This window comes from Mauremys mutica, chromosome 8 (genome assembly GCF_020497125.1).
Source record: "Mauremys mutica isolate MM-2020 ecotype Southern chromosome 8, ASM2049712v1, whole genome shotgun sequence".
Taxonomy (NCBI): Eukaryota; Metazoa; Chordata; order Testudines; family Geoemydidae; genus Mauremys; species Mauremys mutica.
The window spans coordinates 10027698-10054434 of NC_059079.1; the positions used below are offsets into that span (position 1 = coordinate 10027698).

Below are 26737 nucleotides of genomic sequence, written 5' to 3' on the forward strand. Positions count from 1 at the left end.
AGCCGTCACCGTGACTTGTTGAAGAAGCCCTAAAAGTTGTCTGCCAAGTGAGTGGTTAGGGCCTGTGCCTTACAGCCCTACCCCTGGCTACTGGATGAAATCCTGACTTAAGTCAATAGGAGTTTTGCCATTGATTTCAATAGGGTCAGGAGTTCACCCACTATTCCTGACAGACAACTCTAAACCTAAGGCATCTGAAATTATTTTTTTCCAAATAGCACTTTAGTATTCTTTTTGTTGTGATACTGGCTGTATACACAGACAGAGGAGAACAAACAGTATAAAACCTCTCCTGCCCATGATATATATTGAATTAAAAAATTGATCTTTTTAATTTCACATTGAAATGGGGTACAATTCCTGTAACTCTGGATAAAAACTTGCTCTTTTCCCAGGGACTGTAGTTACATTTAAAAAATTAAACTATTTGGCATATGCAAATAATTCCACAACTCACACTGGAAACATGTCCAACCAGGACAAATAGTAATAAAATACTCTGCACTTCCACAGTGCCCTGAGGATCTCAAAATCTTTATTATTATACAATGTGTATATTGCAGTAGGTTAGGTTAGGCCTCATTGCGCAAGATGTTCTACAAACAATACATTAAAAACATTGAGCCTCAACACTATTGGAAGATAGGGAAATATTGTCATTATTTAACAGATAATGAAGTTAAAAATGACTTGCCCAAGGTCATACAACAAATCATTGGTAGAACAGGGAAAGAATCCAGGAGTCTTGGTGTCTCAAGAAGCCCCACTCCATTCTTCTCCCCACTAGACGGCTTTGACTCTATCACCTCCAATCTGTTCTAATGTTTTGGGCATTGGCTACCCTCAATGGTTAGCCAGCAGTGTAGCTGTACGGCTGCAAACCCCTAAAGTTCACCATTTACACTAGCATAAGTTGTTACACAAGTGTAAATCACATGTACACTAGTGGTTTGCATATGTGCATTACACTGCTGGTTAAACTCCAGTGTAGACCAGACCCAATAAGACTTGTACCAAAAGAATGGAGTTGCAGTCTTGAAACAAGTAAGGTGAAAGATATTTGTGAAAGATATTGTCTAGTTCTACTAGTGATTTATTAAATGACAGCTCGGGTTATTATTGTTTTGTCATTTAGACTTAAGTTTCACAATTACAGAGGGTTACAACTCTGCAATTTTATTACGATGATGAATGGAACTTGTCTGTATGCCTGCTGTGTCATTAAGAAGGTAAACTATAGAAGTAGGTTCATGGGTACCCCATTTGTCTATTAGTAACTTATACAACTGACTTTATGGCACATCATAAAAAAGCAAGCTGAAACAATTACTTGAACCTAATTTTGCAAAATGGATGACAAATCACTTCATTTGTTACTTCATCCACTTCTATAAATTCATCTATTTCTCCCTTACAACTGTCTCTCTGAAAACAAACTTAAGCTCTCCTCTTCTACCCATGTTGCAAGAGACATGGAACTAGCATGTGAATGAGTCCATGCTTCCTCCTTCTAGTCAGATTGTTCAGTGCACTTAGGCATGAGTGTGATTTAAACTTTTTAGTAATGAAACTGTCACTTTGAAATATGTATCTGTTTCAGTACTGAGGGGGGGAGGGATAGTTCAGTGGTTTGAGCACTGGCCTGCTAAACCCAGGGTTGTGAGTTCAATCCTTGAGGGGGGCACTTAGAGATCTAGGGCAAAAATTGGTCCTGCTAGTGAAGGCAGGGGGCTGGACTCAATGACCTTTCAAGGTCCCTTCCAGTTCTAGGAGATTGGTACATCTCCAATTATTCTATTCTGAGCACTGAATTAGGGTGTCTGGTATTTCAGTCACTGCCTAAAATCTCTGATGAAGAGGACTAGAAAATACATTATTCAGATTGTTCAAGATTTAACATGGAGATAAGAATTTGCTACAAGAAATCATGGCCATAGGAAAAGCCTGGCTATTCAAACAGCATATATAAGTATATGGAGGCATAAAACTACATCACATACATAAAGTATCATTTACCCCCAAGCATATTACCAACTGCATATACAGGAATGACTTCATTCACCATTGAAGTGCAGCCACTTCTAGGATGGAATGCTGCAGCTATTTAACAACATACTGTGTACAGCAACACTAGACAACAGCGTAGGCAAAGATTCAAAAAAGAATGTGTACAATTGAAACAAGGAAATTGCATGTAGTAGTGACTGGTACTTTAGCACTTTTCTTTAAACTGACCTCTACTCACTTTACAAATGGTGGGTTTTACAATTGTGGAAATGGAAAGTTATTTAAAGTGACTTGGTAATGTCAGTGAGTCACTGACTATATAATCTAAGTCCTCTGCTCTATGCACTTTAAAACACCGCCTGCTTAAGCAGGCAGTACAATTATACAAACTGGAATTTGGCTACAAGTAGAGTCACTGTACTGTTGTGGAATTTTTCATCACAAATGGTCAGCGGACATTGGTTTTATGCCTTAGCCAGAAGAAAGTAACTCTCACAGCACAATGCTCGAACAAAGCGAAGGGTGCCATCCCCATCATCTCACCAGCCTGTTACACATTAGGTCACAGTGGAATTCTATCTAAATATTGATAAGGCCTGATTTTCCTTAGTCTGCGAGATCTCTCATGAAGGGTCAGAATCCATTAGCTATGGATGTAAGATCTTAACTCCAGTTTCTGCTAAGAACCTTTCAATATAGGCCCAGAGTCCAGACCTTGGCTTGGATTATGGGGGTTGGCTAATAGAGAACAGATAACCTTGTGTGTTTCAAGTCAGTGAGCGGAGTTAGCATAACTCCGAATATAATTGGGCGTCCTTATCTTGAGTTATAGACACATGAAGCGATGAGAAAGGCCTCACAGTTACTCCCTAATGCAGGGAGGAGATAGTGATACAATACCCCTCAGATGCTAGACAAAGTTCGGGGAGAGGCCTAACATGATTGACATAAGTTATGACACCCTCCCCTCACAGATGTATGCCAGTCCTAGCCCACAGAAATGCAAGGGTAAACTTGTGAAATTAAGTACTAATTACTGCTTTTTTGCTTTAAATCTCTAGGTATGTACCTGTTGGTCAACCAAGAGAGCTGCTACCTCATTCCCCTGGACCCTAAAATTAGGATTTAACCTATATACTTTAATAGACATAGTTTGGGGATAATTACCTGTGTGTCAGCAATATGTTAATTTGGTCCATGGGCGGAACCATTATGTAATCTTTTAGACCAGTGTTTCCCAAACTTGGGACGCCGCTTGTGTAGGGAAAGCCCCTGGCGGGCCGGGACGGTTTGTTTACCTGCTGCGTCCGCAGGTTCGGCCAGTACGTCCCTCGGCCCGCGCTGCTTCCGGCAGCTCCCATTGGCCTGGAGTGGCTTATTGTGCTTATCTTGTCTTGCTGTTAGAACCTATCCAGGGGTTTGGGAAAACCCATCCCTGTCGCTTCTCTCCACCCAATGAGCACCATATATAATCTATTATAACTAATTGTTTTGCAGTGTCTCTGAGCCTAATAAGCAAAGTGACACTCTGCCAGTGCTGTGCGTAATAAACTCCTGTGCTTGACTCTACAGAGTGTGGATTATTGTTCCTTCAATCAAGACTATATCCCAAGGTGTCATGGGTGCAAACAGTTTAAACTATGAAAGTAGTTTTTAATTCTACAAAGTGAAGGCACTGCAAACCAGTTAATTCTTTTACAAAGCAAACTTACTGTTATTTTTCTCACTCCCCTTAGCTTGTCAACATTTGGCGGTAGTCACTGAATTGTGAGCATTCCCTACACTGATTTTGGGATCCCATGCATCGAAGTTAAATAAGATACCACCTAATCTTGGAAAATTAGTTATTAATAGCTCACTATTACCACTGTTCTCTTGATGTTGAAGCAACTTCTCTATAAACAGGAGCATTGCATCTGAAACTCAACTGGCTAGTGACCAATGATTGTCCAGGCATTGGATAAGAATTTGACTCTCAAGGTAAAAGAAATGCTGTGTTTTTCTTTGAATCCAGTAAACACTATCAAGTAACCTTGGAGGAAGGAGCTTGGCATTGAAAACTCAATGGTATCAAGTCAGGTAAGGTGATTAGCCACTTTCTTTGGTTTTAGTATATTTCTATACATATATGGGGAGAGAGAGCGCACGAGCGAGCACAATATTTTGGGTGTGGAATGGACAACATTAAATAAAGTTATTTTGAACCTAGTTTTCCTGACTGGTTATGGAGAGACAGCCACAGAATGGGGTAAGTAAATCTTAGTGTTCTATTTATCATAGCGAGACAGTCTGTAGGAGTTTCTGAATAGCAGCACTGAAGGCAAAGCTTGCTCACCAGGTGGAAGTTCAGAAGTGTGGAGGAATAAAAGGAAGAAGACTAACAGCCTGGTCTGAGTGGACCTCTATGGAGTTGATAGAAGGTAGATGGCAAGACATTTAGTTGTCTGTTGATACAGTTAGGGCTGTCAGTACTGACTGATTCACTAAGATTTATTAAGCTTTGGGGGCAAATAGTCTTGGACTTTGATCTCTAGTTGGGGAGTTTAAAAAACTACCTCCAGCACTATTGGAGCAAAAGGGTTGGAGCAAATCTCTAAATGAACAGTACAAGCACGGGCAACTTACTCCAGACAGCTGCTTTCTTGATTGGTGTGCTGTGGGCTTCTTCCAACAGCTAGATGGAGCTGGATTAGGTGAGATCTTAAAATAGGAATGTCTGCAATGTGGATTCTTCTTGCCTTTGAGTACAGTACAGAGTAGGAACGGAAAACCAGATACTTCATCCATATTAATGAAAGTTAAAAACAATGCACAAATTCTCCAAGGTCCTTGTATGTTTTGATATTCTCAGTTTGCAGATCCATGCAAATAAGATGACAAGTCGTCTTCCTTTTCCTCTTTCTCCACTTAGCCATCTCCACTGAGCCACCAGATTTATCATCAGTTTATTTGTCAGATCTTTAGGAGATGCACTCAGGCAGACTGTCATTTTCCATGTCAAGGATGATATTTTTGCATTTACCTTAAAAGCCACATACAACTTGCAATATCTATTTTTGTAGCAAATTACTGTCAGTAGAAAACCACCTAGTCTCTAGTTTTTGGAAGACTAAGAATGAGAAAGGAATGTTCAGCCTTGGTGCAACTCATTTTTGTAAGGTCTTTCCTGGGCATGTTAGCTGAGCCTGGCTCACTGTCTGGTACTCTGGATCATTTCCACGATGGAAACTGTCATGAGTCCAATTCAAACAGATAAAGCCAATTCCTCTTTTCAGATTTTTTTAGTCTAAGGGTGTTTGTGAATTTACAAGTAAACATCCCAGATGCCAGTGAATCATATTTTCAGAGTTCTGCCACCAATAAAAAAGGTTATCAGTGGAGTTGTTTCAAAAATTCTTTAACTTTTTGATAGTAAATAAAAACTGGGAAAATATAACAGAACTGGGTTAAAAACAAAAGTCTGATTATGATTCTGCTAGTCTATATATTCCATTTTCAGTGAGTCTCAGATACAGGTTATAACATTTAATAGGTGAATGTTCAAGCCTGGTCACCTAAAATCCATGTTTAGACACCTAAATTGAAAATCAGGCTGCTTCTAAGCTGCTGAATACCTGCAACTCCTATTGAGTTCCATAGTGGCTGGGATTGGTTAGCACCTTAGAAAAATAGAAGTGGCCTGGACTTTGATCAGCACCTCAATCTCAACCTGCACTGGAGCTCAATAGGAGGTGTCCTGCAGCTTTGAAATGCCAGGTTGCTTCTATTTAGGTGCCTAAACAGATTTAAGAGACTAATTTTAGGTGCCCAAGTTTGAACCTTTGGTCAAAATTTTCACTTTGCTTTCACACTAATGATCTGAACAGTTTATATTCGGTCTACATGGGATTCTTTTGTTCATTGCCACCATTTTGAAGAGAGAGAGACAATTTACTTATGTATTTAAACTTTATTTCTTCATAATTACAGGCTACTGTTAGAATTTTTAAACAAAAGAAAAGTCTATAAATAGAGGCTAACCCCATATGGCCAAGTTTTAAAAGGCTAGTTAAACGTCATAAGTAATGCCATTTAGCTCACAGCAGTGGTTTATTGGTAATCTTCAAATAAAGGTACTGTAGTCAGAGTCAGTAACATGAAATGTAACATCAAATGACTCAAAACTTTAAATTCCACACAGGAAAGCATGAATATATATAATATATACACATAATATTGTATTGGTCCACTGAGTATACATTTTTAACAAAAGATAAGAATCTGTGTAGTCCAGTTAAGCATACAATATGCAAGATTAGTGTACACTTATTACAAAGGTTGTATAGATAACTTATGGATATTTAATACTTGCATGAGGTTTCTTTAAGATACCTTTTCTGAGCAGGTGTTTCAAATGCTCGTTTCCCAGTGCAAAAGAAAACAGTTGTCCAAGTCAAGTCACCCATTTTCCTGAAAGAATGAAAACTGCCCTCTTCAAAAGCTCTTGCAGCAGCAACCCCAGCTACCTGGAACTCTTTAAACAAACCCAAAGTGTGGCTGATGAGTCATCCCTTGCTTCACACAAGTTGTTTTTTTTTTTTTGTCTTGAGACACTTCTAGTCTCACGGAGAAATACACCAAATTAAAAAGTGCAAGAAAGAAAATCGATTGTATGCTGCTGCAGTCCAGCTGTACGTGTACAGAGTGAAAGAAGCATCATTGGGAATGACTTAAATGAATCTGACATTCTGCAGAATGGATTACATTCACACAACAGGCAATAAGTTACTTTCATTAACATTTTATCAACCTACTTTGACTCAGTGACCATAAAGAATTATAAATCAGGTTTTTTTAATAAGGTGCAACTATCAGTTGGCATTCAATAAATTATATGTATAGAAAAAGACTGTTGTATAAAGTTAAACTATGCCTTTATGCATCCTACTCTCTTCTCTATCCTACTTCAAATTCAAACTTGTCAAATTGCCAGTTTAGTTGTATATTGGCTCAATTAGCAGTGGGGCTCCACAATTTGAGACATTTTGACCAACAGTAAATTATTGTGAATTATCCATTTAGTTATTCTATGTTACAACAAAAACCCACCCAGAATATGTGATCTGTCTGCCAACCTCATGACCATGCAAAAAAGCAATTAAGGTTTCAATAAGATACATAATCTTTCCCACTTGCACACTGAATATTATCAATTAAAGTTCAAGTCCAGCAGAAGAACCTTCATTAAAAAGAAAATACATATGTATACATATAAAATAAAGCACTCGACAGTTCCAGCATTACTAAAGTCTGCTCTGAAAAAGTACAAAAGGTTTCACATAACTAACTGGTGGGAAGGGGTCCATGAGGCAGAGTAATTGCCATGTTCATCTTCTACTCAATCATAGTTGCTGACAGATTATACTTAAACCATAGTCTCATTGCCTGCATTATAAAACTGATTTATTTACAGGTAGGAAATGTGCTTTACTTTCCTGAAACATGTCTTCTGGGAGAGTATAAATACTAAAATGAGTGGACTATTCCAATCTAAAAACTACTAAAGATGGAATTCAGCAGAAATGTCCACACACCTTTTATACAGTAATATATAGTAAAAGGCTCTAGCTTCTTTATGAGACAGCACACAATCTGTTCAGAAGCTAAAATGTTTTTTGTTAACATTTCTTTTTATAAATGACTCAGCAGTGGGTACACAATGGGTACAAAATATAGAAATGCAACCATTCACCTTTATGTTCAATACTATGCCCCTTTCACCAAGGAATTTGATTGAGACAATATTTGCCTGTCTCTGAACTTCAGTCTAACAGAATTACAAGTGTTCATGAAGATATTTTCACGTATCACCAGAATGACCACCAGTTTCTTTAAGAAGATGAAGTCTGCCTTATCTTTCTGTATTACATAAAGACACTTTGGTGTCCTGGATTTACAGAATAAAAATAGCACAGGCTAAAAGCTCAAGGAGAATACACACAGGAACAGCGCTCTGTTAGTTGTCTGATAAGCTTAATGAAGACATTTAGGAAACTTACAAATCAGAATGGGACAAAAATATAAAGGTGAATATTCAATCACACTTGCAGGAATTTAAAACCTTTTGTACTTCCCTGTTCATAGGTAGCTTCTGATTAACATTTTAAATAGGTTAAGCATTCAGGAAAAGGGACAAAACAGTTGACATAAGACACGGTTATTCTAATCTTCATGCTTCTGATATTTCAGATTTACTGAGTGCAATAGCCAGCTCCAGGTCTTCTTGCTCTTGTTGTTTTAATCTTGCAAGTCTCTCTTTTTCTTCTCTCTCACTTTCCCTCTTAGCCCATTCAATCATGTCTTCTTCAGAAGGATACTGCAATTTTAAAAAGAAACATATCTGGACTTAATCAGAATGTAACTGCACAATTCAAGTCTCTCAGAATTTGAAGGCATTTGAACTGTTCCAAAATATTATATGTATTTATTGTAGTTTTAGAATTTGCCTCTGTGCTGAAAAATGTGTTTTAAGAGTAGCCTGGTACAATTTCATTTGTAGTTTAAATAAGAATTGCACTAACACAGAAGATTAACTGTTTGATGAAAATACCCCCAGTTCAATTACCACCAACGAACACCAGTTTAAAAGGTACAATCTGGCAATTTGCTAAACACACTGACCTATGCAAATTACTCAAGCACATGCTTAACTTTAAGCACATGAGCAACCCTACTGAACAAAACTGAGTCCTAAACTTGGACAGAGAAAACAATGCTACTGCAGCAATCACTATAAACAATAAATCTGATCTATTAGAATCAGATATGAACAAATTGGTAGTCCCTCGTACACTGCAGGATACATCTGGCATTGTGGGACAACCAGCTTTACCCTCATGTAACAGCATGGTGGCTCTTTTAAAGGTATTTTTCTCAGTGGCAGTGACTGCAGAATGAACTGTGCAGACAGTGTCATCAAAAAATGCTTTTGCTGAGGGGTACAGTACTACCCAAATGTTTCTGCAGCTACTAACCTGGCCTTACGTGAAAAAAGGGGAAGAGAGTACAAGATAAAGGTGTATGCACATGTATGTATACAAACAGAACATGAAGTGAACTGTTCTAATATTACAGTAGTGTGATGTCATGATCCCGAATAGGAACAGGAAGTAAGGGGATTATGTTAAATAAAGTACAAGAATTAATGCCAAACATGCGTCTATTTAGCATGCAGAGAATGCAATATGATTTACATAAAGCCATAAATATTTGTCTGTGTGTTATGGCTATTTTAATAAACTCAAGCTACCGGTAATTTCTCTGTTAGCTGCTGTTTCTAAACTTGAGATTTTTGTGAACACAATTTGAGAAAAGTCTTGATTCCTTTCTGTAGCTCATACTCAAAAAGATCCCAGAAATTAAAGGAAACCATTCCTCACTCTCTTTCTCTCCTCTTCCCCCCACCCAAGTTTGCATTGTAACACTTCTAGGAAATAATTTGAACAAGAAGAGCGTTTCAGAGATTGCCATGGCCATGAACAGAGTACACAAAGCAGCCAGGGTGAATATGATTTAAATCATGATTTAAATCACTAGTCAGGAAGACTCAATTTAATCATGGATTTCTACGTAAAAGTGCATTCTTGTTGGTTGTTATCACCTTAATACATATTCTTCACAACTCAGAGATAGATGTAGGTTTTATTTTTAGAAGGTATACACTATACATTTTTACAGTGATTTATTTTGAAAACTTTTCAGATTAGTTTTACCGCTATATCAGAAAATGAATGATTGTTTGGTTATTTCATTTACCAAAGGTAATTGAAGCAGATATTTATGAAGTCACTGGGAGGTGAACTATCTCCAATTCAACAGGTTAATCAATATTTGGAGAATTTTCTTGCCATGCTGTATTAGGAGAACATCACCAGACAGACATTTAAATTGTTTTATTTAACTAAAACAATGTTATGTATTCTGGATTTTTTTCTTCAATAGCAAACATAATATTTTAACAAAACAAGCATATGAATTTTTAAAATTTAAACATTCAAGTTTTTTAAAATCACATTTGTTTTTGTTAAAATTGTTTTTAACTAACATAGTTAAATGAAATATTTAAAAAACAAAACAAAAATTAAAATAGACTATGTCAGCCAGGTCAACATGAGAAACTTAAAATATTGGCTTTTGCAGCTAACTCAGTCATCTTCACCTTCATTTTCCTGTTTGTTCATAATCTGGAAAAGAAAAAACAAGCTTTCCTGCTTTTTCAGGTCTCAAACGATTTCTCAATTTGGAACGAATTAGTCCAAAGGAAGAAAATATGCTTTCTACACCGGCAGAAGAAGCTACTGCTGTTAAAAGTGAGATTAGCAGTTCAACAGTCTCTGAATCCAAGTGCTTAAGTAACTTCCACCAGTTCACTGGTGTGACTTTCTTTAAAACATCATCAGCAAACATCTATTTCTGGAATGGTTCTTATTCCCAAACTGGGTCTCTTTTATGGCCTGCTGCCATTATGGGTTTTCCCTTCTAGTGAGAGAATGGTATGGTAGATCTCAAATCAGTGAAGGCTACCACTCAGAAAGACCTTAAGACTTCTGGAATATGCTGCTCAAATAGTTTCACTTTTGTTTTTACTGCCTGTCCTTCCACTCTCGCATTTATCTCCAGACTTCTTCTCCTTGTCCAGATCTATTCCGCCCCCAACAATCTTCTATTCACTGAACTTTTTGAAAGTTTGCACTTTTAGAGAGAGGTCGGGGATTGACTCTGTGTATACAAATCTGCAGAGGGACAATAGGAGTTGAGTGAGGTCTGTTATTTCTCACCTCTATATATTTATTTATTTAAAAACATTTTTGTTGTTAACAAGCATGTTACCTCTGGAGACACAAATCCACAGTTTGAAAACGGCAAAACTAAGCATCTCTGATGGTATCTTCTAGACTGAGCACTGAGTTCCATTGGGTAGATAGAAAGATTAACCTAAATAATCTATACAGAAGCCTGTGGAACTCCATAAAATTGGGTCCCTAATCCAAGAACTATTGGAACTCATTTACAAAATTTTTCTTAAAACATTCCATGAATATATTGTCTTATACTATAGAATTAGAATTTATAATCCCTATTCCACGATGAGGTATCTTTGAGCTATAATGTATCTTAATTAAAACCATCTTTAGATAGTTTCTCCATAAAAAAATCCGATCATCAAAAAAATCCAATTTAAATAAAAAAGCTGATTTTTTTTTATTTAAAAAAATATGGATTTTTTATCCACCCTTAAGCAGCACAACCCAAGTGAACATCACCACAACCTGTCAATTTAAAAACTGGAACAGTGTTTACTCAAGTCAAGCATACAATTTACTAGGACTAAAGACAGTAAAAGTAACCTGACTAGGTTACTGTAAAATACAGCTTGCTATCAGTATATATAAATCCACTCAAAAGGTATGAAGGCTAGAAAAGAAGGAAAGTCTTCAACAGTTCTTACTTGCAAAACACAAAGAAAATAATTTCATATATACTGAAGCGTGCTCAAAGCTTTAGGTTTGCTCTTAATGCTTGGGTTTTATGTGAAATGGATTCCTGGCTATAAAGAAATACTTGCAACTTTTTAATTGAATTGTACTTGTGCCTTGAATTTACTAACCATTCAAAACTCACTCAAATACAATTTATATTTTTATAATCACCAACCTTATATAAATTATCTATTGTGAAATATTGAGATTGTGACCAAGTATTTTAGAGATAGCTAAGAGAAAGTTTTAACAGAACCTTTATTTTTAAATTGTGTAATGATAGCATTATGCTATATAATTTGAACTTGTGAATATTTAAAACAGATGTCAACGAGAACACCTAAGCAATATACATAAATTATCTGATGACTACTTTGTAAAAACCAGGAAACCTTCAGAGAAAACCTTAACACAGTTGTGCAATCAATATGACCTGACAATACCAACAATAGTCTGCATTGTTTCACTTTTTATCTTAATGAATGGATTATACCAGCCTTAATTACAAGCTTCATGTATTAAGATATCATATGTAGGTAACAGCTCGAAAAATATTTTGAGCCTTTTAAAAGTTAATTATAGCCCTTAAGAAAAGGGATTACAGAGTTTTGAGGACAAGTTTTAGGAATTTTAAAATAAATCTGAAGGTTTTACTATGATTGAATCATTCCAGTAAGTTTTATTAAATGCCTCCTCACCTCAAGAAACAAAAATATAAAAGAACCTACTTACAGCACTGAAGTTTGCAAAATTGCTGGTGTCTGTCTCTTTACCAGTATTGCTGGGAGCAAATGGGTCACAAAATAGATCTTCTTGTGCTTTGGGAACGTCACAACTTGGGAAAGGCTGAAATGGATCATTCAGTTTAAAGGAATCTGAAGAATCCAGTTTGTTGATAGGTCTTTTCCCTGGATCAAAAATAATTTAAGTCAACTCAAGTGACCACAAAGATGGCAGAAAGCGTACACTAAGCAAAAACAAACAAAAAACAAGAACTACTTGGATCACATCCTATAATCACGTAAATCAGCTCTGCCAGTTTGCAATAGCCAAAGATCTGGGTCTGACATTTAGTTCATAATCAGATATGGAATATCCTATAAGTGGGTTCAAGATTTAAGCGTATTATCCATGTATTAATTATATACCACAACCCTGGGAAAGAACCCCTAAAAAAGGTTAAAACAATTCTCCCAGCCCCCATATAGCCAGCATAGTTTTGGTGTCGTTCCCCCTGCCACTCTCCATAGAACTCTAGTGAGATTCCTTTTATTATTTTGTGTATAAAATTAGCTACTTGTACATCAAGGTAAAATACATTTTACTGTGCTCTGCAGAGTTCTGACGTTCTTTTGACTTCGCTGCCATCTGCAACTTCTCAGATTTTCACAAACAATATGAAGGAGGGTAACAAGCATTCAGATGCTAAGTGCTAACCCTGTCTTTTTGATTCTTGTCTAAATGGCAGCAAACATATCAGAATCAGATCTGTCTCTCACCAACTTGTTCTTTTCTCAGCTTACTCCGTCAGCTCTCAATACTTTTGAAGACACTGACCCAGCTCTTCCAAGGACATCCATCCCATCTTTAAAATTTCCTTTTCTGTATATGTAATAGTTAATAGCGGTAGCAATGTGATTCTAACACCTTTAATCTTTCATCTGCAATGCATTTAAGCTGGAGAATCCTTCTGTCCTGCAGCTGATTTTTGTCACAGGCAAGGGCCAACTTAGTTATTCCATTTAGAATTTACTATTGACCTGTCTACTAGTACCATTTTAGATTGGTTTAGATCTATATGTTTGTTCATATTCAATTTATTGGGAATCATTGCTGCAAGTCAGTCTCACATACTTCCATAATCCTTAGGGGATTCTCTTATAGTAACTATTTGACTTGTTTTATATAAATTCATTGGGGAATATGTAATGGTTTACATTGTCTTATTTTATGTACCTAGGCTACTTCCCAAAGAATATTTTGGTGCCCACATCACTATATAAAAATGCAAATCCCTTGAGTTTTCTTAAATTAACACAGGAAAATCAGCCGCAAATGACATCTGTGTACATTTATTTGTGCCAAAGAGAAATAAATGCTTCAAGAACTTGGAGTACACAACAGTCTCATTTCAAAGGCAAAAAAAAATAATCCTTTTCTAAAGTATCATGAGTCCCAGTATCTCTCTGATAGGTATGATTTATCTGTATCCAGAGAAGAAGTGAATTTCATTAGATGCAAGGAAATTACCCTAGCACTCCCTCCACAGTTCAGTAGAGAATTTTAACAAGGATGTACTGAAAGCCTTCTTTAAACACTTCTTGCTTTTGAGCCAACCCCAAATGTTGTTGCTCCTTTTTATTTATTTTTTGTAATTAAAGTAGAGCAAAAAAAATAAAAAATAAAGGTGTAAAAAGGCAGTTGCTAAGGCAAGAATGAAGGCTGAAGAGGAATTATACATAAAGCTGAAGGAAGACGGCAGGAAATTGTTTTTTGGAAAAAAAGGAACATAGAAACACAAGATATTAAGAAATCTTTGTATGTGAAGGATGGAAACTGCATGGTGACTAACCCTAATGAGATGGTAGAGATATAGAAAAAATATTTCCAAAGGCTGTTATATGAGAGGAGAGAGTTGCAGGTGCAAGCAGTGCTGACAATTATGGGGAAGCCTCAAAAAGGTATTGATCTCTACAGAGGAGGCAGGAGGACTGAATTAGACAATAATAAAGCAGCTGATGAATATGAGATAACTGTTGACATAATCAAAGCAGTTGGAAATACCGGAGTACAGTGGCTTCACAGACTCAGGCCGCATCTACACTATGGCGGGGTGGGGGGAGCTTGATCTAAGTTACGCAACTTCAGTACGTGAATAACGTAGATGAAGTTGATGCACTTAGATCTACTTACCGTGGGGTCCACACTATGCTATGTTGACAGGAGATGCTCTCCCGTCAACTCCCCTTGCGCTTCTCGTTCAGGTGGAGTACAGGAGTCGATGGGAGAGCAATCTTCAGTCAATTTAATGGGTCTTCACTAGGGTGTCTCTTTCCCCCCACTCCTGCACCCCACTTACCCCTTCTCCATATAAAGCAGGGGGGGGGGAACACACAGAGAGAGCTTGGGGCAGCAGCTGCTGTCTCAATTTCCTGATCCACTTAAAAAGACAATGCACTTAAGAGTGGGTCATCTTACTTAAAGGGGCAGTGTGCATCTCTCTCTCTCTCCCACACACACAAGGTGCATGTGTCTGTCTCTGTTTGCTATGCTTCCTCCCCTCCATTCCTGCTGCCTTGTAGAGTGTGAGAGGCTACATTAACAATGTGTTAACCCTTGAGAGCTCAGCCCCAGTGCTAGTTCATTCCCTGGGAAATATCCCACCCTCTTCCACCCTCTAACTTCACCACCTCAACCAAGCTTCACAATCATAGCTGTGAACAGTACTAAATTGTTTGTTTAAAACTTATACTGTGTATATCTATATAATATATAGTTTTGTCTGGTGAAAAAAATCTCCCTGGAACCTAACCTCCCCATTTACATTAATTCTTATGGGGAAATTGGATTTGCTTAACATCGTTTCGCTTAAAGTCGCATTTTTCAAGAACATAACTACAACGTTAAATGAGGAGTTACTGTATGGTATTAGAATCGGCATCTGTGTTTGAAGATCATGATTTGAAAGTAAACTCAAAGAAAACCAAAGTTGTGCAAGGAGGGAAGGTGGAGGAAGAGCTGTTGATTGAAGACTCAGAAGAAAAGTTGAATCAGAAGAAAGAATCTGTATATTTGGGAATTATGCTTAGTGCCACCGGAGGGAGATCTGGAGAACTGAAAAACACAACCAAATATGCATAGGTGGCAGCGAAGAAGGTGGCAGGAGAACTGTGGGACTGGCAATTAAGTAACAAATTGAAAGGAAAAGTGTATGCCCTGTTTGTATTTGTCCCTGACTGCTCTACAGTTTGGAAACAGTGGATCTCCAAGAAAAGAAAATACAGGTAGCAGGAAATAATATATTGAAGGGAATGGCAGGCAAGTGGAGGGTAGACAGAATGTGCACAGAAGAATTTAGGGGGAAGGTGAACTGGGAACTCTCAGTGATAGCCTGGAGAGCACATGTTTGAGGTGGGCTGGACATGTTATAGAAGGGGGGTGGAGAACAAGCAGAAAGAAAACATGGGATGAAGAGGACAGCAAGTAAGGACATGGAAGACTAAGGATACGATGGAAAGGCTGTCAAGAGAATCTGAAGAGAAAAACCTGTGCTAGTGAAAAATCATGGGACCCCATGTAAATTGGGCAAGGAGCCAAGAAGTGAACTGACATGTACAGCAGACACAGGTACACAGCAAAATAGTAAAATATTTAAGTTGTCAAAAAATTACACACAAGATGCATATTAAAAATAAAACTAATATCAATAAAGCAAAAAGAACAGCTTTTAACACTGAGCCAGTGAAAAAGTTATTTAACTACTTTATATAAATTGTATGTTTTCCCTGTATAGTTATCCAGGTATTTGCCATAGGTATAATTTTTAATACTGATAAATTTATCCATCACCAGGAGATTTAATTATTTATGAAACCATTTATTAATAAGAAGTGTTGCTACCAGATAACTACTTGGGAACTATAAATCTGCATTGACAAAGGAAGTATTACGGCCATTTTCATAGCCCAAAAGTGGTACTTCTCATCAAACAATACTTTTGATCCAGAGGATCTCACTGCTTTACGGGCTATAAAGGGATCATTTCAGCCATGGAAATATTGTCACTTCTACTGTCACTCAGCCAATTTAGTGTTTCTAGGAAAGGAAGTGTCATGGGTCTACCCTCACTTGAAACTGGGGGGTTTCAAGGTGAGGACCTGCATGCCACCATGTCCTAGGGTCTCACCCCCACTTTGAGCTTGTGAGTTCAAAGATGGGGACCCGCAGGTATTCTCCCCCCACCCTAACCCTTAGGGTAGGGTTCCTTCTCGCTGCCACCACTCGATTATTTCGGTGAATCGAGACACCCCTCTGTTCCCCCCTCCTCCTTCCAGAGACTTTCCTGGGGAAGCACAGATCAAATCACAGGGGGAGAAAGATTCCTTTCACTTCCCTCTCCCTTCCCTGCTTTCTCTGCTTGGAGACAACCCTTGTCTCCACAGAGTGGCGCCTAGCTTCCTTCCCCTGAATCCACAGGTAAGGAACTTAACCAAGTCCTGAACTTAAAAAGAGTTTATTAAGAGAACAAAAAGAAAATACAGAATCTCTATGAGCCCAAGCTGGACACTCATAGGGGATAACCTTATCAATCTCTGGAGAGAATTCCCCCTCCCCCCTTTCTCAGTAAAAGCAATAACAGCAAACAGGAATAAAGCATTTCCTTTAGCAAACACACAACTGCAAATATAGAAATTAAATCATAAGACTAATTCGCCTTTCTAATTAATACTCACTATTAATTAGTAGAAACTACTCCAGGAGAACTTGGAGACATGACTGGTCTCGTTTAGATTCAAAAGAGTTCCCGAGACAAACAAAGAAAACACAGACAAAAGCTTCCCTCCACAGAGATTTGAAATTATCTCGTCTCTGATTGGTCCTCTGGTCAGGTGGTCACCAGGTACTACATGTTAACCCTTTACAGGTAAAAAGGGACCTTAACCCTGATCTGTTTATTTATGACAGGAAGTGAGGGCTTTAACTAATTGTTTGCAAGGCAGAGAGAGAGCAGGGTTTAATTTCACCAAAATGATATTACAAATTAGAGCTAAAAGTTTAAAAAGTTTTAATTACTGTTAACAGTGCCAGATTTAGCTTGTTCCTCCCTTTCCAAAAGCAGCAGCAGACCAACTGTTCCGTTTTTTTATATTACTATTGTCTATACTATCTTCCGTCAGCCTAATTTTTATGATATGGTTTTCATGAACACTTTAAAACTCTCATAATATAATACTCTATAATAATGCAGTAGTGTTCACATAAGAATAAATGCAAATGGAAGACAGACTGGAGCTTGAAAAGGAACACACACTACTACTGCACTTAATCCTAGCAGTATCTTTTCAAAATTTTATTACTAAAGGTAAAAAAATAATTTAATTAATACCATGTTACAGTGGTTGTAGCTTCTTTAACTATGCTCCTTCTGGGGGGGGAAGCATGGTCCAGTATTTAGGGTACAGAACTAGGAGTCAGGAGTCTTGGGTTGTATTACTAACTCTCCCATTGACTATGCTACATAACCTTAGAAAAGGCATTTGGATGGAAAGAGGTTAAGTTTCTCCAATGGTGAAATGGGGATAATGAAAAATACTTTTCAAATTTTGTCAAAAGAGGAGACGGTTTTGAAAACTAGGGACTTTCAACGGTACTTGGACAAAAGTGGGTAATTTGCTTTTAATAGCGAACTTCATAAGAGTTGTGATATAACACCCCCCCCCACTTAGAGCTCTCTATAGCCACACTATTTCCTTGTAGAAATTTGAAGTTATATTTTCCCCCTTTTTCCAGATCCTTGCTCTCTCCAAACAAATGGTTGATCTAAAATCCATGGGGAATTTAACATCAGAGGAGATGTCAGCAGTACAGGGACTGGGTTCTTTCACATTTTGCCAGTTCCTAAGTACTTTTATTCTAGTTCAGTAGGAAATTCAAACCATGTTTTCTTACAACCCTCATACCATTACACAACTAGCAATATAGAAGCAGGTGAACCAAACTTTACTGGAACCTCAAATATTAGCTTTTACCAGGTGGTGGAGGGCAGGGTCTTGTAGGAGTTCCAGTCTTGGGGGGCAAAGCAGGAGGAATATCCTCATTTTTAGTTGGTGGTTCCTCAAATACGTTTTTAGTTATGACCACATTGTTTACAGAGCCTGATGTGGAGGAAATAAAGGGATCTTCATTGTTGGCCTATTTAAAAAAAAAAAAACAGGGGAAAAATGCTATATTACAGTTTTCTTCAGCATAGCGAAATTCTACTCCCCCCTCCTTTCTTCCATAAAGGAATTCTTACCACAATTAGAAAAAACAGTGAAGGTGCAAGCAAATCAGGAAATGTGGTCATAATTCCTCTGTGGTGCACAATACTAGATTAGTATTAACTACTTATATTATGGTAGCACCCAAAAGGCCAAATCAGGCCCCATTTCACTGAGTACTGTACAAACAGAGAAAAGAGACTCCCTGCTCTGAAGAGCTTGGCATATGGAGAATAGTACAGCATTAATTACTAGTTCAATCATTTGGAACAAGGAGAGGGAAGACAACTAGCCCAGAAAACAGTGCAAGGTGCCTACAAGATAAATATACTTCCCCACGGTTACCACAGCAGTCCACAATATAAGGAAGATTAAGAGTTAGTGAGACAAGTGGCAGCTCAAAATGGAAGTACAAGAGAACCTTAAAATTTCACTAAAACTAGCAGAGTGTCCTCAGGTTATTAGCTGAAGAATTAAAATCCTTGGATGAGATTGATCTCAGTTAAGCCAGGATCTATGGCAAAACTTGCACTGACTTCAATGGGCCAGTATTTCATCCATCATGGGAAAACCAGTAATATATGTTAACACTACAGCTTGCTCTCTCAACATGAGGATTTTGAAATGAGTTAGCAATTACATTTTAATGTAGGCTGCTTTCCCCCCACTCATGCAGATATACCCAAAATGGATGTCTGTATGAGAACCAATTCAAAAAAATCAATGTGACTAGTATCAATGTGACAGCAGCAAACAACTGAGGCAGCTACACAACCAAATAAGCTGAAGGTAACTAGCCTGTGAGCTAAGACTGGGAGAGATGTGGTTAAAACAAAAACAAAAAGATGGTTTTAAAGGTTTTCTAACATGGAAAAAAATAATTTACTTTTAAAGTTGCAACAATCTGAACTGCTACAATAAAATGTTTACAACAGCATTCATCACAGGGGTAATTGCAGGGCACATTACTGTTACAACCCCTTTCAGAAAAATCAACCTGTGTCAATTTTTATTGGAGAGTAAAAACAGAATATCAGTTGAATAGTTCTATAACTGAAAACACTAGATCTTCGTGTTTCAGTTGCTGCAGCATTTTATGCCTTTTCCACATATGTTAATCATTTCAGATTACCTTTGACAATGTGCTAAAGTCAGCAAAACTGCTTCCAAATGACTCGTTTCCAAATAGAGAGGAAAAGGGATCTGCAGCTAAAATAAGCAGAGAACAAAACAGAAGAACAGTATAGAAAAGCCAAATGTTACATTCTGTTTCAATGACAAAAACACAAAAGGCACGTGCCATGTTTAGTCCAAACTGTATTTCCCAAATTGTATAATCATGTGAAAAGCTACACAAAAAGTATATTTAATATTTCTGTAACTATTTCAAATAAAATCTCTTTACAAGGTGAATGCTTTTATTGCTAGAGTTGTTTCAGTAGAAATATTTTTACTTTCATAAAATTAGCAAATGCTATTTACCAATATGGAATAAATACTCATTCCTCTGGACAGACATTTTTTTCAGGAAATAGCACTGCAATACTCCAGTTTTCTATGCAGAAAAAGCAGAATCCAAGTCTATCAATGGAAATGCTCAAAGCTATAGCATCAATAACCTAAGCTCTGTAAATTTTGCAGAAAAATATTTTAACACAGAAAAGGATAGGAAGTTTAGAATTTTTTTAAAAAGCAAGCTTTCAGTGACTTTTCTGTGTGGAGTAAAATGCAACACCCTCACTATTATTCACCTTGAATCTCCCTATCCCTTTGGATTCTCTAATTCAACAGTCTCCTTTTCACAAGTAGGTGCTTTGAACAGTCTGGGCAAACGTCGCTGTGAGAGTAAGGTCTTCACAAAGCCCATCTGCATTTACACTGTTTAAGGGAAGTTCATACATTTATACCTTGTCTAGCACACTTAGACAAGAAACTGTTACTAACTTTTTACTGTAACTGCTCTTCTCAGATGTGTTGCACATGTCCATTCCACTGTAGGTGTGCATGTGCCCTGTGCACAGCTGACAGAGATTTTTCCCTTTGAGTCCCCTCTGCTGCCTTTCACCACTGTGCACAGGCATAATGGGCAGAGCTGCCCCCAACCCTCCTCAGTTCCTTCCAATTGGCTAGACTCTGATAGAGAGGGGAAGAAGGGAGTGTAGTGGAATGGACCCGTGCAACGCATCTCGAAGAGCAACAGTTACTGAAAAAGATTAGTAACCATTTCTTCTTTGCATGATTGCACACGTTCTTTCCACGGTAGGTGACTCAGAAAGCATTTCAAACTGGAGATTAACTCAGTCAACTTGAACAAGTATTGCAGGACAACCCTTCCAAATCTTGCACTATCTCTGGATGGATGAGAGATGGCATAGTGAGAGGGAAAAGTATAGACTGATGACCAATTTGCCACCTTACAAATGTCTAAGATGGGTATATGAGCCAGGAAGGTCATGGAAGCTGCCTGTGAGCCAGTTGAATGGGCCAACACTCTACTTGGCGGTGCGACATCAGCCAATCAGTAGCATAAACAAATACAGCTGGAAATCCAAGCAGAAATCCTTTGGGAGGATTCTGGATGTGTCCACAAACACAATTAAGAGTTGCGTGGAAGACCTAAATGGCAGAGTCCAATAAACGTAAAAAACCAAAGCTTTTCTAACATCAGAGTATGAAGCTTGCCTTTACTTTTATTTGAATGAGACTTTGGAAAGAAAGTCAGCACATAAATTGTTTGGTTAATATGAAAACTGGAAGCCACTTAAGTCAAGATCAAATGAGGTCAAAGGTAAACCTTATCTCTAAAGATTGTATAGGGCAGGGGTAGGCAACCTATGACACGTGTGCCAAAGGCGGCATGCGAGCTGATTTTCAGTAGCACTCACACTGCCCGGGTCCTGGCCACTGGTCCGGGGGGCTCTGCAATTTTAAATGAAGCTTCTTAAACATTTTTAAAATCTTAGTTACTTTACATACAACAATAGTTTAGTTATATATTATAGACCAGGGATCGGCAACCTTTGGCATGCAGCTTGCCAGGGTAAGCACCCTGGTGGGCCGGGCCGGTTTGTTTACCTGCCATGTCCGCAGGTTCGGCCAGTCATGGCTCCCACTGGCCGCTGTTCACCATGGGGGCTGCAGGAAGTGGCGGCCAGCACATCCCTTGGCCCGCGCTGCTTCCCGCAGCCCCCACTGGCCTGGAGCAGCGATCCACGGCCAGTGGGAGCCGTGATCGGCCAAACCTGCGGACGTGGCAGGTAAACAAACTGGCCCGGCCCGCCAGAGTGCTTACCCTGGCAAGCCGCATGCCAAAGGTTGCCGATCCCTGTTATAGACTTATAGAAAGAGACCTTCTAAAAACGTTGAAATGTATTACTGGCACGCGAAACCTTAAATTAGAGTGAATAAATGAAGACTCGGCACACCACTTCTGAAAGGTTGCCGACCCCTGGTATAGGGAGTTTCTGATACTAAGGCTAGCAATTCCCCCACTCTCCTGGCCAAGGTAATAGCAACCAAAAAAAAGCCACCTTCAAAGAAAGGTGTAACAGAACAGGTCACCAGGAGCTCAGAGGGGGGGAGCCATCAGATTTGCTAGAACTACATTTAAGTTCCACGGGGGGGACTAGGCTATGTACCTCTGGATATAACCTGTCCAAATCCTTCAGAAACCTAATAGACATTGTAATGGAAAAAAGCAAGTGGTTATCCACAGGAGAGTAGAAAGATGTGATAACTGCTTGGTGGATTCTGATGGAACTAACAGCTAACAGCTAACCCCTGTTGTTGCAGAAACAAGAGATGTGCTGAATAGGAGCCTGAGCTGGGTAAATACATTTCTGTCTGGACCAAATGGACCATATTTAGCAAAATAAGTAGTCCTAAATTGAAGGCTTTCTACTATTTAGAATGACTTTCTGCACTCCCTTAGAATAACTGTGTTTGGACTTTGAACAAGATCTTGGACAAGAGCAGAACTGGAGGGAAGGAATACAGCAGGCCCTTCAACCAGATTAGCAGGAAGGCATCGGTCAACAAACCCAGGCTGTGGCACACTCTAGAACAACAACAATAAAAAAAAGATAATTTTTTGTTTGCTTTTGTTGCAAACAGGTCCATTTGGGGAGTCCCCCACAGCTGGAAAATGGGCCTAGTTACATTTGGATGAAAAGACCACTCATGGTGACTTGTGAATGACCAACTTAGGTGATCTACCAGAGCATTCTGAACCCCTAGAAGGTAAGCAGCTTCCAGGTTGATGGAACTGGCAATGCAGAAATTCCAAAGCAGAATCGCTTCTTGGCATAATTTCGTCAACCTGTCCCCCACTTGTTTGTTTCCACAGAACATGGCTGCTGTGTTGTCTGCAAGCACCGACCCTGAATAAGCATAAAATCCAAATGGATGGCCTGAAGCTCCCTGACATTTAGATCTTGCACAGACTTGGGTCTATAAAGGACTTAAGTGAGCTCCCCAATCCAGAGCCCAACACGTCTGTGACTAGGGTGTCTCTTGCAGAGAAGCAGTGGGGACCCCCATGCAAACATTCAAGGATTCTGTCCACCAGTCCAAGGAGGACAAGACCTGAGTAGGCACTTGAATCACCATCTTCCTATGATGGCAGGCCAGTGAATACACTAAGATGAACAACCCTGTCTCTGAAGTGCAGCCTGGCATGCTGCCCACGTAAGTGCACACTGCCATGTACTCTTGAAGCTTGAGGCAGTTTTGTACTCTAGTGACAGGATGTGTCTTTGTATCTAGAGCAAAAACACACATTGTTTGGAATCTCAACCCCAGCAGGAAAGCTTTGCCCTTCGTAGAATCCAGGACAGCCCCATTAAATCCTGTTCTCTGAAGAGGAGACAGGGTAGATTTCGCCCTATTGAGCAGAGGTCACAGTGTGTCAAAGGTGGTCTGAGTCCTGGACTCAGTGCATCTGAGACCTGGAAAAACCTAAAATGTACAAAACAGGTGCTATTTACACTAAAGAGGGTATGACTAGCAAATGCAAAGACAGCAACTCCAACAACAGTCATGGGCAGTAGGAAGGTACTGAGTCATTGGGGGTGGCGCCATCCTTCATACTTGGGCACAGTGGTGCAAGGCAGCACAGGGCACTTGTGCTGCCCTGAGAAGTACTAGAGAGGGGAAAATCTCTGACAACTGTGCAAGAGGGATGCACACACCTACAGTGGAATGGACCTATGTAATTACTTGAAGAAGCAGCTTTAGATACAAGGTAGCTAGGAATAGTCTATAATTTAATGTTGCCATAAGTTCATAATCAAATAAGTGTTAAAGCCTAGAAAACTAAGAAAGAATAAAACGGATTACAAATCAAAATTATAAAAAGGCTGTATATACAATCTCACTTCTTTACCTAGATCATTTGGTGCAGGAATAGCTGTTCCACCAGGAGCAAAAGGATCATTGTTCTTCAGTGTTTCTGTCTAAAAACGAGAAAATTCCTTTGACGAAGACTTGTTTTCTGCAGCTTGAAAAATAATCCCAACAACATTTCCCTATCCCATCTCTAGCAAAAAATTTAGCTTCACCTCAAGACAAAAGATCATGTTTGTTGATCAATGCTATCATTGTCAATTTTTATTTTGTAAGATGAAATGTTAACATTCATATAGCACCTTTATGCAGATTGCATAAGTGGCTAAGCATCACAACATGGTAACAGTTATGATCTTTGTTTTACAGATGGACACAGGCAAAGAGGTTAAATGGCAAAGATCATATAGCAAGTCTGTGCCAAAAAGTGGGAACAGAACCTAGATCTCCTGATTCCCACTCCTCTCTGTTAAAAGCACCTGACTAATGCTTCCTCTAGAAGAGAACTCATGAGTTGGATTTCCAATCCGTGATTCTAGCCACTAGACCATGTTGTTTGTAAAACCCTGATTTATGACTCTGGTGGGCAGGAAGCAGAAACTTAAAATTTTGTATGTCATGTTTTTAAATAACTGAAAGTTTTGGTTCTCTGAGGCACCTCTAGCTCCATAGGAGGCACTATGTTCCCACAAAATTTAGGAGAGCTTCTGCTGCCTACATACCACAGGAATGGACTTGTGGACCATGCAATGCCAAGTACATAAGTGACCTTTAGTTTATCTAGCAGTTTCAATTAACTGAAATTTGCAGTAGAGGTGTTTCAGGATTTTTAGCAAAGTTTATTTAATTTTTTTAGGGGAGTTATTTTCCAAAAAATGTAGAACTAAGGAATGAAATCTTATTAATATTTTACATCATTTCATATGCTTCTCCCAATATCCACTATTTTCTAGTAGAAATTTGACTAGGAATAGCATTTAACAGAGGGCTGTACGTGCAGAGTTAAAAAGCCACTAAACTATTTTCCAGTGGAAATTAATACATACAAGCAAAAAATCCATGCACTACCCAAAATACCCAGTACTTCATGTATTTGAGTGTATCCAAATATACAAGATCATCTCATTTTGAACAAACTATTAGTACATCTCTCCTTTCCTCCCATCAAACTTACTGTGGGATTATTGCTGTTGCCTGTTGTGCTGAAAGGGTCAGTGTCCACAGTCACAAAAGGATCAGTGGAGGATTGTTTGAAAAAAGTGTCAGCTGCAAAAGGATCTGAATCTTTGAAGGGATCACCATCAAAAGGATCTGAAGGAAAAAAATACAATGGATCTGTTTAAGGAATATTTCTTGTAAATATTTCCTGTTAGTTCTTTTTAGATTGAAGTCTTAAGAACAAATGTAATTTTGTACAGCTTCCTTCATATTACAGCAGAGCACCAGCTCCTCTGTAGTTAAGGTTGGTCATCACTTTCTGATTAAAGGCAAAGTCTTGTAAATGCTCTAAAATCCACATGCTTATTCAGATTGTCTTGAAATTTCCTGTGCCTCACAGGGGTGCAGGGTAGTGTTAATGGCCCAACTTTGGGGATCATTCAGCCAGGGGGTTGGTAAAGAAGCCCCCTAAAAATCATTTTACAAAATCTAAAAAGCTACTTTTTGATCCATACCTGGGGCTAAAACCATGATTCTGATCCTCTGTAAACTGACCTCAGGCACTTGGGATTTATATCAACTAGTGTACAGCACCAACTACTCCTTGGGGAGGTTATACTGAAGTTAGTCAGGGTAAAATTAGGAAAGTAGCTGGACCCAAAGGGAATTAAACATTCATATGGAGCAAGACTGGGGCTCTGCTGAAACAATAGTGTTTGAAGTCAGCACATTTTCACAGTGGTGGCTCAAGTGGTCATATTGTGGCCACTCACCCTGAGCTATACTTGTGTGTAAGTTTAAACCCTACCCTTGGCAGAAATGGGAGATGATCTATAGGCATGTTGCTATATCTGCCTCTGTCAAGTGATTTTTATACTTTTGGGAAATATGCCCTGAGTAATATAGCTACTTTAGAAGGGGTCTTACTTTTTTCAGGGGTCCTCTTCCTGAACCCCCATATAAGCCAGCATCCGGGGGAATCCTACCCCTTGGAGGAGGGCTGAACTCATCTTCCTACCCTGTGTCCTGTGATCTAGGGGCCCCTGCTCTCCACATCAGATATAAGCCCCTCTCCTTGACCCCCATGTGAGCCAGGATTTTGTGGGCTCTGCCATTCTGAGGGGGGAGCTGAGAACAGGCATGCTCTATGCATGCACAAAGCACTCACTACTGAGAACAGCTATGCTTGGTGCAAAGAACACCAGGCTTGCAACCACTGATACTGGGGAGGGAGGAAATGGGAACACCTCCTGAGATGACTGGAGTAGTTCACATATCTTAGAAATATTGTTTCATCTTCATGGGGCGTTGTCATTCATCAGCTGAATGAATGGACCACTTCACATCTCTAAGTCTCCTATGCAGCTGATGGATAGACTTCACCTTATACTAGACCCAGATTTGAGGTAGGGACTCTGTCTTCACTCTCCTGCCTTTGCCAGCTTCCATCGGATAGAATCACAGAATCAGAACTAAAAGGGACCTTGAGAGGTCATCTAGTCCAGTCCCCTGCACTCATGCACTAAGTATTATCTAGACCATCCCTGTCAGGTGTTTGTCTAAACTGCTCTTAATAATCTCCAATGATGGAGATTCCACAACCTCCCTAGGCAATTTATTCCAGTGCTTAACCACCCTGACAGGAAGTTTTTCCTAACATCCAACCTAAACCTTCCCTGCTGCAATTTAAGCCCGTTGCTTCTTGTCCTATCCTCAGAGGTTAAGAAGAAC

The 26737-nt window shown here is 38.9% G+C and overlaps 1 protein-coding gene and 1 long non-coding RNA gene across 4 annotated transcripts in view; one reads left to right on the plus strand and one right to left on the minus strand.

The window, feature by feature from the left end:
- The first annotated feature begins 1788 nt into the window (after positions 1-1788).
- Positions 1789-25135, plus strand: LOC123375970. Its single transcript, XR_006581646.1, has 3 exons — positions 1789-4086; positions 22619-22744; positions 22851-25135. It is a non-coding gene; the product is annotated as an uncharacterized LOC123375970 (long non-coding RNA).
- EPS15 (epidermal growth factor receptor pathway substrate 15) overlaps positions 5954-26737 on the minus strand; it is a 99558-nt gene continuing 78774 nt past the window's right edge. Inside the window, exons 20-26 of one of the 3 annotated variants that reach the window (XM_045027456.1) lie at positions 25023-25159; positions 23889-23958; positions 19638-19714; positions 18275-18437; positions 12258-12433; positions 10205-10229; positions 8222-8362 (exon numbers count right to left, since the gene is read on the minus strand). In XM_045027456.1, coding sequence (XP_044883391.1) covers positions 8352-8362; positions 10205-10229; positions 12258-12433; positions 18275-18437; positions 19638-19714; positions 23889-23958; positions 25023-25159 — 659 coding nt within the window. In that variant the 3' untranslated portion in view covers positions 8222-8351. Of the gene's footprint in view, positions 8363-10204; positions 10230-10468; positions 10779-12257; positions 12434-18274; positions 18438-19637; positions 19715-23888; positions 23959-25022; positions 25160-26737 lie in introns of those variants that run through there. The other 2 variants (XM_045027454.1, XM_045027455.1) reach the window with 2 other exon arrangements.